Source organism: Pelobates fuscus, chromosome 8, assembly GCF_036172605.1.
Source record: "Pelobates fuscus isolate aPelFus1 chromosome 8, aPelFus1.pri, whole genome shotgun sequence".
Lineage (NCBI taxonomy): Eukaryota > Metazoa > Chordata > Amphibia > Anura > Pelobatidae > Pelobates > Pelobates fuscus.
The window spans coordinates 22,815,640-22,828,643 of record NC_086324.1 but is presented as its reverse complement, the minus strand read 5'-3'; the positions used below and the strand labels follow the sequence as shown (position 1 = coordinate 22,828,643).

Genomic DNA, 13,004 nt, shown 5'->3' with positions numbered 1-13,004 from the left:
ATCCACTAGAGTGTAAATTGTCAGATTCCAAAGATAAATAAAAGAACATTTCAAATTTTAGGAAAAGTAATCAAACTAAAAACATTAAACTTTCTACTTTTGGCTACAATAACTTAAAATCGGAAATTAATTTTGAATCTTTAGCAATATGTTGGCTTATTCACTAGACGCTTATAATGACTCGATTAATTTGTGCCTGTAAAAAACTGTGTAAGCAAGAAAAAAAATACTTATATTTCTTGAGATTTACTAGTCTGACTCATTGTATCGGAAAGTAGCATAAATTTACTGCTGAAGCTTATACATTCCAGGATTCTTACTATTATGTCATATTAGATTTAATTAGATTAGATTTATGTAATGCCAACATATTCCACAGCTCTTTCCAAATATAGAATGGGATATTTGACAGCAAGTAATTGACATAATTGACATACAAAGTAATTGACATACAAAGATTAACAGAGACAAGAGCTACGGAAAGCTCTGCTCAAACGAGCATCTTACAGTTTAGGACAAGCATGTCAAGCATGTCAAACTCAAATGCTAACACTGGCCAAATAAACAAGGTTCAAGTTTATGTGGGCCACAAAAAAACTAAAACTTCAGAAAAGTACAGTATAAAAAAGGTGCCTAACTGACACTGGATGTCCTCACGCTCATAGGGCTTCAAAGTAAAGAAAACAGTGAATTTATTTTAAGGAGACGTGCATCTGCATATAACCAATGTTTAAGTGCAACTACCATGACATATTAAGAGAATTTTGAGAAAGGGACTGAAATGTATGCTGCAAAAAACAAATGATTATGAAATCCTATGAGTGTGTTCTTCACTTTGGCTGAGATAATCAAACTTGATGATCTCACCCAATCCAATGCTTTCCTGTAGGAAAGCATTGGAGGCTAGTGTGCATGTGTGGCAAAAAGCTGTGCGGCCAATCAGCATCTCCATGGGGAGCTTTCAGCGCCTCCATGCAGACCAAATCTAATACGCTGCTCCCTCTCCCCATTCTAATACACTGCCCACAAATTCAATACATTGCGCCCCCACCCAATCTAATATGCTGCCCCTTAATCTAATATACTGCCCCTCCTTCTTCCACTATAATTGAATACACTGTCCCTCCTCCCAGTACTCTAATTTAATACACTGCCCCCGTTCTTCCCCCAATTTAATACACTGCCTCCTCCCACCACTCTAATACACTGCCTGTCCCTCCCACAACTCTAATACACTGGCCCCTCCCTCCCCCAATTTAATACAGTGCCCCCTCCCTAAAATTAATACACTGCCCACTCCCTCCACTAATTTAATACACTGGCTCCTCCCTACTTCAAATTAATACACTGCCCCCTCCCTAATTTAGTACACTACACAGGAAGGTCTCCCAAGTCCCTCTGCCCCTACCTTAAGATGAGTCACCCATGCTCCAGTTCCAGACCTGCTCTTCTCTGCTCAAGTAGGCCAGACGCTCCTCTGGCACTGCGAGCAGGAGGGAAGTAGCACGCGATCAGCGGTGGGAGGGAAAACTAGAATCAGCCTGGAAATATCTTTCCTGTCTTGTGGCTGGTCACAGCCACAACACAAAGTGGCCCCAGGGCAGATGGGCCACAAATAAATGCATTGTTAGCCAACATGCTTGGTCTAGGAGATTACACTCTATTATGTTTGTCTATATCCTGTATTTAGAAAAAAAAAGTATGATGTCTAATAAAATAAATTCAAATGCAGACATCCCCACATCTGTTCCTGGACTGAGCACCTCAATCTTAGCTCTCTGTTAATTATCATTGTAAATGACTATAATCTCATTTTCATTTGCATCATTATTGGTATGGCCCCCATAAAGGAAAACCTTAACTGCAATCCCATGTTCCACTAGTCCTGAACTTCCTCTTGTGATGTCACTCTCTCTCCCTGTAGGAGGAGGAGTGTTCCGAAGAACGGGCTGAGGAGAGGAAATGGGCAGCACAGAGGGGGTGGCTTGTCACCATTGGTCATCTGTTGTCAGCATGCTATGCATTTTGCCGACAGACACCAAATAGGCATAGATTTAATATTATTTAACCCAGAACATTCATTCCAGATTGGGTAATGGAGATGGCGAAGGCAAGCAAAATGCCTTTATAGACTCCAAGTGCCATAACCTCTTTAAATCACTGAATAACCCTTCAATACATATTTTAAAAAAAAACAATAGATCACATAAAAAAGGTTAGCATGGGTTATAAGTGAATTTTAATGTTTTATTCAATTGCGAATTTCCCAGCAAAGTGACACTTCTGCTGTAAGATGTAAATACATATATTTATGTTAATATTTTTTGTTGGTAAAATTGTTACAATTTATAATCAAAAAATTCATCACATTGAGATAGCTTATACAGCTTTGTGTATAGAGTAATCCAAATGAGATTACTGATCTAATAAATAGGTCATAAATCATTTTACAAGGAGATTGATTTTCCTTGTATTGGTAATTAAGGGATTTTACTAATTTCAATTACATTCTTTTTTTTTTACTGTGCATATGATTGGGTCAGTGAACTGATTATTATTTAGGTAAAACTTGCTTTTAATATTTTTTTTCTCCTTAGAAATATTTCCACACTGTATGTTATGTAGAAACAAAGACTAAAATGTTCTTTGAGTTTAAATAAGAAAAACCACAGCAGTTTAAATTTTTGTTTTATCGTTAATATTTTTCAATCTAAATTGTTTGTTTCGTTTTCTTGAATTAATTACATTCTTATACACAAAATACTCGCTCTTTCATGATGATTTTTTAAAGCCACTTATTCAGCAGTGTCTTGGTCACAACAAACATAAAACACTCATTGTCTTGGGGCATATAAAAAGCCTACAGGTTTACTACTTTGGTTAGCTGATTCTACATTAGTTCTACACAATTTACAGGTTGACCTAGATATATTCTTTAGTTAACTACTGCTTAGACAATGGTACTAACAAAACATGGGAAATATTATTGAGATTAAACTTTGGCACGGTAAAAACATTTGGCTTATCCAAACTGATTCATGCAAAAAAAAAAAAAAAAAAAAAAAAAAAAATGTTTGGGGCATTTCAGTTTGAATAAATTGTGTCCATGTAATGATTTTGGGAAAAAAATATTTAGAGGAACCAAAATTGCTCAAACATTTGGTACATCAATGTACTGCAAAATATACACATAATGAGGGCGGAGCCAACAGCCGACTGAAGCAGACGTGCATCGACAGAGCTCCGCAGCTAAAAGCTTGAATATCGCTATTTAATAGACCAAACTAATTAATCTGGGAGACGAATTGGGTCACCTGAAGATGGGCAAGAAGTCTAAGCACCAGGGGGCTGCAAAACCGGCGAGGGCTCACGATATCGGAGCCTTTCTCCTCCGCCCTGCGAAGGCCGCAACGGTTCCCGCACCAATTCAAGATGGCGACACAGCCTCGGCCTCATCCGGAGACCAGATCCTAGATGAGCTGGACGAATTCCCAGGCACAGGGGGGTTACACAGCACATCCTCGGACGAGGATAATGAATTGCCCTCCACCAAGGGGGACATAAAAGCCCTCCTCTGCAACATCCGCTCCCTCTTCGCGGCGGACATAGCGACACTGCGGGAAGAGATTCACACGGTGGAAGGGCGAGTAAAAAAGACAGAGGCAGACTCGAAAGACCTCAATGCACGGTGCCTACAACTGGAGGCTCAAAACACAGAGCTGCACCGCAATCAGATCCAGCTTACCACCCGCATGGATGCGGAAGAGGACCGACACAGAAGCCGAAACATAAAGATAAGGGGGGTCCCAGAGAGAATAACCCAGGCTGACTTACCTGCATACATCGGGCGACTCCTCTCCTTTATACTCACACCGCAAAAGGCTAAAACGGTCCCGACAGAAGGGGTCTACCGAATCCCGAGAGCCGCCAAAGCCCCAGCGGAGGCACCGAGAGATGTCATCCTCCAATTCCTGACACGATCAGGCCAAGCAACCTTCATGGCAGCGGTGAGGGGGAGGGCATCCCACCTCTTTGAGACAGCCGACCTAACATTTTTTCAGGACCTTTCTAGGCCCACGCTAATATGGAGAAACGCCCTGAAACCTTTAACCACCGTTCTCCGCCAGAATTCGATCCCATATCGCTGGGCATTCCCCAGAAGCCTGATCCTCACACACAAGGGCGCAACAACACGGGTAACCGACCCCTCGGAAACGGAATCAGTGCTGACAGCGTTAGGCCTGCAACCGCAACGGGAACAAGCCGCCTCCGACCAGATGCCGAAACCTTATCACAACTGGGATGTTACAAACATAAGAACATTTCAACCAGCAAACACCACAGCTTCGTCTTCCACTGCTTACAAAGCACAACGGGTAAACCGGCAACCGGCGGACACCTGAGAGCCACGGCAAGACACAACACTCCCCTTGTTGAGACTATATTGTTTATTGTTCGGAACACTCGCCTATTAACCTCCGTCCTCAACCGGTTCTGCCCTTTCACCTTGGCTGGCATTGGCACTACTCCGGCCTTACTCAGGAGACGTGCAGACAAGATGCAGAAGCGGCGCAGGAAGCAACCAGACCCGGAGGGAATCATTGACAGTGAGCCTCAGTAGACAATGTGCTTCCAGTTCATTTTCATTTATACTTTTATTTTTTCATTTTCATCCTCAGTTTAATTTTGTACTACCTGAACTTATTGTTTATATGTCTATATTCTCTCACCCTGCTATTGCCGCCAGGCCCCCCCAAATAACCAGACAAACGAGACCAGCGTGCAACCTTGCCGGCTAAATGTGTTTCCCGGCTTCCGTAGCCACGTTCACACATCCAGCTGCCCAGCAGTTTAAAGAGAGCAGTATAGCACAACTCTCTGGGCTAATGATAGGAGTCGGGGTTCACGTATTAATCCCTCCCTGACATCACTCTTTTAACCCTCCCATAATAACCCCCCCCCCCCCAGGCACTCGAATCAGCTCAATATGCATTCTTCGGTCAATACAGCTCACCCATCTATGAACCTACCTATATAGCTCTCTTTAGCCAGATGTAACCTACTTAGCTTAATATTACCATACACACTTGACAAACTGTCACGTTAGCAACCTATAGGAATTCATGCACTCACCCCCGTGCCTTAAAAAGCGACATACGGCTTGTACGTTACGCCTGTAAACGTAAAGCTAACCTGCATTTTTTTTTTTTTTTTTTTTTGTCCTTTCACAAAATGAGACACCAGTCGGATATCCTTGCTCAGGCAGTTTTGGGATATGCTACGCTGCAGCCTACTCATTATAGCCCGGTGGTACGACTATTTTATTATTCTCATCTTGCTACTCTAGCTATGTACACAATCGTTTACTGCACATTGTTAATTTAGTTTATTTTTATTTAAAATGTGAAGTTTTCCCTTACCACTCCTCAAGTTCATATGCCAGATTGACGATGTTAATGACTGTCTACCTAGTAAGCCTTGATAACACCTGTTACCTTCGCATAGCCAGACATAACTTATATTAGCCTATACTAACGCAAACATCTTTACAAAGTTCTGTTAGCGTACTCTAAGTCTACCGTAAAACTGTGCAGATACAAAATTGAATAACAGCCTGACCTCCCTGAGACAGACAACCGATGTTGAAGTAAGGATATGTTTTTACCTAGCAAACTAGCTTGCACATTACTCGCATGCCATATACCTTAATGTTGACCTAGGTCGTCCTCCCAATGCGACCTTAACTGTTCAATTATAATGATAATACCTCTACTCACTGACACTCTAGCAGACACCACTCATTCAGACGCAACCCACTTCTGATATATACTCTTATGCCTCAAGGTCCTGCTTAATCGATACCTTTTCACATGTACACTTCATGAATAAATATTGTTACCCCAAGTGAGTAGAGAATGACAGAGAATTAATCATATTTAAAAGTCAGCTAATGTAGCCTATTGAAGTTAATACTGCATGCTGTTAATTACAACCGTTCATACTGTCTCCCAGAGTTGTACGCTAGCGCAGTTAACTAAGCGTAGGTAAACGCTGATCACTTAACTTACCAAGACAACACATTTTTTAGAGATACCAGACATATGTGAACTACATGTTTTCACCATGATCAATCTCTCTATAAGTAGCTTAACAATGTGCACAATTGGGTTAGCATAACTAATACAACCAGCCTAGTAGCATGTTATTATATCCTTGGTTCTGACGATTATAAACATTATAATATTCGTATACCTACTATCGTTGACGTAAACCTGATACCCCACAAATATTTAAGCATGTAACCATCTATTATTATTTTTAACTTTGTTCAACTTGTTAAAGACATGATGTTAAGAAAGCTCATAACAAAAAATGTGTGCAGTTTCCTTGCAGCCCACGTACTTGTTCCTTTTTATTTGAAACGTGCGCTTGTGAGAGCTGTTGTGGCTGTACAAGCAATGCTGTAAACCTTTATGCACACCAAAAATAAAGAATTAAAAAAAAAAAATATACACATAATATAAATAGGTGTGATCCTGCATTGTCTTGCCATTTGAGACACAGAAAGTAAGAAGAAAATAAAGGGGGAAGCAGTAAAATAAATATATTATAATATATCAAATATATATATTATATATATTAAATAAATAACATATAAAAAGATTTCGGGATTTCAGACTAATCGCTGATCATCCAAAATTTGGACGAATCACAATTTGCGTATGCACAAATCTAACTGTTATACATTCACATTAATTATACATATTGTAACATTTACACACATCATGTTAAACTTGTTAATTATACATATTGTAACATTTACATACATCATGTTAAACTTGTTAATTATACATATTGTAACATTTACATAAATCGTGTTAAACTTGTTAATTATACATATTGTAAAATGTACATACATCATGTTAAACTTGTTAATTATACATATTGTAACATTTACACACACATATTGTAACATTTACACACATCATGTTACACTTGTTAATTATACATATTGTAACATTTACACACATCATGTTAAACTTGTTAATTATACATATTGTAACATTTACATACATCGTGTTAAACTTGTTAATTATACATATTGTAACATTTACACACATCATGCTAAACTTGTTAACTATACATATTGTAACATTTACACACATCATGTTAAACTTGTTAACTATACATATTGTAACATTTACACACATCATGTTAAACTTGTTAACTGTACATATTGTAACATTTACATACATCATGTTAAACTTGTTAATTATACATATTGTAACATTTACATACATCATGTTAAACTTGTTAATTATACATATTGTAACATTTACATACATCATGTTAAACTTGTTAACTATACATATTGCAACATTTACACACATCATGTTAAACTTGTTAATTATACATATTGTAACATTTACACACATCATGTTACACTTGTTAATTATACATATTGTAACATTTACACACATCATGTTAAACTTGTTAATTATACATATTGTAACATTTACATACATCGTGTTAAACTTGTTAATTATACATATTGTAACATTTACACACATCATGCTAAACTTGTTAATTATACATATTGTAACATTTACACACATCATGTTAAACTTGTTAACTATACATATTGTAACATTTACACACATCATGTTAAACTTGTTAACTGTACATATTGTAACATTTACATACATCATGTTAAACTTGTTAATTATACATATTGTAACATTTACATACATCATGTTAAACTTGTTAATTATACATATTGTAACATTTACATACATCATGTTAAACTTGTTAACTATACATATTGCAACATTTACACACATCATGTTAAACTTGTTAATTATACATATTGTAACATTTACACACATCATGTTACACTTGTTAATTATACATATTGTAACATTTACACACATCATGTTAAACTTGTGAATTATACATATTGTAACATTTACATACATCATGTTAAACTTGTGAATTATACATATTGTAACATTTACATACATCATGTTATACTTGTTAATTATACATATTGTAACATTTACACACATCATGTTAAACTTGTGAATTATACATATTGTAACATTTACATACATCATGTTAAACTTGTTAATTATACATATTGTAACATTTACACACATCATGTTAAACTTGGTAATTATACATATTGTAACATTTACACACATCATGTTAAACTTGTTAATTATACATATTGTAACATTTACATACATCCTGTTAAACTTGTTAATTATACATATTGTAACATTTACACACATCATGTTAAACTTGGTAATTATACATATTGTAACATTTACACACATCATGTTAAACTTGTTAATTATACATATTGTAACATTTACATACATCGTGTTAAACTTGTTAATTATACATATTGTAACATTTACACACATCATGTTAAACTTGTTAATTATACATATTGTACCATTTACACACATCATGTTAAACTTGTTAATTATACATATTGTAACATTTACACACATCATGTTAAACTTGTTAATTATACATATTGTAACATTTACATACATCGTGTTAAACTTGTTAATTATACATATTGTAACATTTACACACATCATGCTAAACTTGTTAATTATACATATTGTAACATTTACACACATCATGTTAAACTTGTTAACTATACATATTGCAACATTTACACACATCATGTTAAACTTGTTAATTATACATATTGTAACATTTACACACATCATGTTACACTTGTTAATTATACATATTGTAACATTTACACACATCATGTTAAACTTGTTAATTATACATATTGTAACATTTACATACATCGTGTTAAACTTGTTAATTATACATATTGTAACATTTACACACATCATGCTAAACTTGTTAATTATACATATTGTAACATTTACACACATCATGTTAAACTTGTTAACTATACATATTGTAACATTTACACACATCATGTTAAACCTGTTAACTGTACATATTGTAACATTTACATACATCATGTTAAACTTGTTAATTATACATATTGTAACATTTACATACATCATGTTAAACTTGTTAATTATACATATTGTAACATTTACATACATCATGTTAAACTTGTTAACTATACATATTGCAACATTTACACACATCATGTTAAACTTGTTAATTATACATATTGTAACATTTACACACATCATGTTACACTTGTTAATTATACATATTGTAACATTTACACACATCATGTTAAACTTGTGAATTATACATATTGTAACATTTACATACATCATGTTAAACTTGTGAATTATACATATTGTAACATTTACATACATCATGTTAAACTTGTTAATTATACATATTGTAACATTTACACACATCATGTTAAACTTGTGAATTATACATATTGTAACATTTACATACATCATGTTAAACTTGTTAATTATACATATTGTAACATTTACACACATCATGTTAAACTTGGTAATTATACATATTGTAACATTTACACACATCATGTTAAACTTGTTAATTATACATATTGTAACATTTACATACATCGTGTTAAACTTGTTAATTATACATATTGTAACATTTACACACATCATGTTAAACTTGGTAATTATACATATTGTAACATTTACACACATCATGTTAAACTTGTTAATTATACATATTGTAACATTTACATACATCGTGTTAAACTTGTTAATTATACATATTGTAACATTTACACACATCATGTTAAACTTGTTAATTATACATATTGTACCATTTACACACATCATGTTAAACTTGTTAATTATACATATTGTAACATTTACACACATCATGTTAAACTTGTTAATTATACATATTGTAACATTTACACACATCATGTTAAACTTGTGAATTATACATATTGTAACATTTACATACATCATGTTAAACTTGTGAATTATACATATTGTAACATTTACATACATCATGTTAAACTTGTTAATTATACATATTGTAACATTTACACACATCATGTTAAACTTGTGAATTATACATATTGTAACATTTACATACATCATGTTAAACTTGTTAATTATACATATTGTAACATTTACACACATCATGTTAAACTTGGTAATTATACATATTGTAACATTTACACACATCATGTTAAACTTGTTAATTATACATATTGTAACATTTACATACATCGTGTTAAACTTGTTAATTATACATATTGTAACATTTACACACATCATGTTAAACTTGTTAATTATACATATTGTACCATTTACACACATCATGTTAAACTTGTTAATTATACATATTGTAACATTTACACACATCATGTTAAACTTGTTAATTATACATATTGTAACATTTACACACATCATGTTAAACTTGTTAATTATACATATTGTAACATTTACACACATCATGTTAAACTTGTTAATTATACATATTGTAACATTTACACACATCATGTTAAACTTGTGAATTATACATATTGTAACATTTACATACATCATGTTAAACTTGTTAATTATACATATTGTAACATTTACACTCACCATGTTAAACTTGGTAATTATACATATTGTAACATTTACACACATCATGTTAAACTTGTTAATTATACATATTGTAACATTTACATACATCGTGTTAAACTTGTTAATTATACATATTGTAACATTTACACACATCATGTTAAACTTGTTAATTATACATATTGTACCATTTACACACATCATGTTAAACTTGTTAATTATACATATTGTAACATTTACACACATCATGTTAAACTTGTTAATTATACATATTGTAACATTTACACACATCATGTTAAACTTGTTAATTATACATATTGTAACATTTACACACATCATGTTAAACTTGTTAATTATACATATTGTAACATTTACACACATCATGTTAAACTTGTTCATTAAACATATTGTAATATTTACACAGATCATGTTAAACTTGTTAATGATACATATTGTAACATTTACATACATCATGTTAAACTTGTTAACCAAGAAAGTTACAACTTAACTTTTGTTAGTTTTCAAGTACATTTTACTGATTTCAAATAACTATTACACAACTGAATATTGCTCACTGCATTGACCTTAAAAGGATGAAATGATAAGTTGTTCTTGGCAAGAAATCAACAGGTATAAAATATAAAAGAGCAGACACTTTTCACTATCGAATTGTACCTAATTTTGCTTCTTATTTTACTAATTTCAAAGAAAAAGAGAAAACATGAAAATGTTTAACATGGTAGTCTGCTGCTATAGCTACAAATTATTTTAGAAAATAAGTCAAAATAAGTGCAAAAATACAGGGGTGTAAAATAACAAAATGCGCTCTGCATCAAATAATGGTTAGCCACTATACTACCTAAATGTGTGCTCAAATGTGTGCTGTTTGCATTAAAATGCTATATAAAAAAACACATATTGCAAAAAATCCTACTGTTATTCAAGTTCAGGTTTGGCCCATTGTTTGTTCTCATCTCCCTCAGGAACACATTTATCAACTTAGAGTTTGAGTTCTTATCAGATTCTCTGCATTCCATGGAAGGTCTGTGGACAGTGTCTATCCAAGGACATTGCTAGGGGGCAAAAAGACAAGGGGCTTCCGCAGAACGTTACATGTTTTTTTGCATGTACTGACTAAGCCCCTCCTAAAACCAACCCTCATAATATCCTAAGCCTAATCCTAAACCCTGTGTTCTATAAATCACACTTTGAAACCAAATATTTGACTGATTTTAGACTATTACATTCCTGCTGTATTAACCTGGAGCCATGCTGTATTAACTCTTCACTCCATTGCATTAATCTCCTGCAACCACAGCAATACCTCCTCCCCACTGTGCTGCCCGATTAACCACAGATGTGGGGTATTAAGGTAACACAATTGGAGGTGTCATTTCACGATCGGCATTACAAGTTTCTCTATGCTAACAACAAAATAGTGTCAAATGTAGACCCAGGGCTTTTCAGGACTTAATGGGGTGTCCAGCCCCTGCTAACCCCATTTCTAGCCCCACTGAGTCTATCATTTATATTTTTATTAGTATTCCTCATATAACACTGTATTGTTATCTGTACATCCTGAGCTCTTGAATATAACTTAAGCATCATGCCCACAACATTGATAATTACCTACCAATGTGTGACTGCATTTTTATATGGAATCAATAGTTAAACACCCAATGTCTAGAAATTCTGTGAATGCAATGCAATTCAAATGCTGTTCTAGAAATTCGTGATTCTCTGCAGCATTTAATTTATTGCATTTTATAATTCTTCAGTGATTACTTCATACCACGATGCATTCATTAACACATTCATTATCCCTCCCTCACAGCCAAACACAAATCTAATGTAAACTTCTCCGTAATATTGTTCTTGTTGAATTCATTTTTACTTATTTGCTATAAAAAAAAGATCAAAAATCAATAAATGAGATTCATTTGTTGATTTTTTATAGTACATTTACCTTGTATTTTTAAACGATGATTAAATAACATATAGTCAATTTTATTTCCTTCTATTTCAGGTCAACAAAACATAATCTTCAATTGTCCCACAAATCACGTGACTTGCATTGGAACCAAAACATGCATCCATTTTTCCAGACTTTGCAACGGAGTTTACGACTGCCCAGATGGATATGATGAGGGAGTTCATTGTCGAGGTATGTTTACCATATGGATAGAAATATAGATTTTTCAAAGCATTAACAGGTCTAGACCCAAAAGATGCCAACGAGACCCGCAGGCTAACAAGCCTTTTGCCTTTGTTCCTAATTTACCATCCATTGTTACAAATGTCTGAAGATACTTGGATTCAAGTCATTTACAGGTGCTTCAGGAACTGATATCATAATTATAAATAGAGGCATATCACACAAAATTGCAGGCTTTTCTGCTCCATGCGGAATTCTATGAAGTCAAAGGGAAGATGCGCAATGCCAGAAAGGATCAAACTGTGTCAGCATTCTTGATTTTGTATTTA

At 34.0% G+C, this 13,004-nt stretch overlaps 1 protein-coding gene across 1 annotated transcript in view; it reads left to right on the top strand.

The window, feature by feature from the left end:
• LRP1B (LDL receptor related protein 1B) overlaps nt 1–13,004 on the top strand; it is a 1,140,323-nt gene that overhangs the window by 352,697 nt on the left and 774,622 nt on the right. The window contains exon 3 of the mRNA XM_063429375.1: nt 12,547–12,684. Coding sequence (XP_063285445.1) covers nt 12,547–12,684 — 138 coding nt within the window. The remainder of the gene's footprint in view (nt 1–12,546; nt 12,685–13,004) is intronic.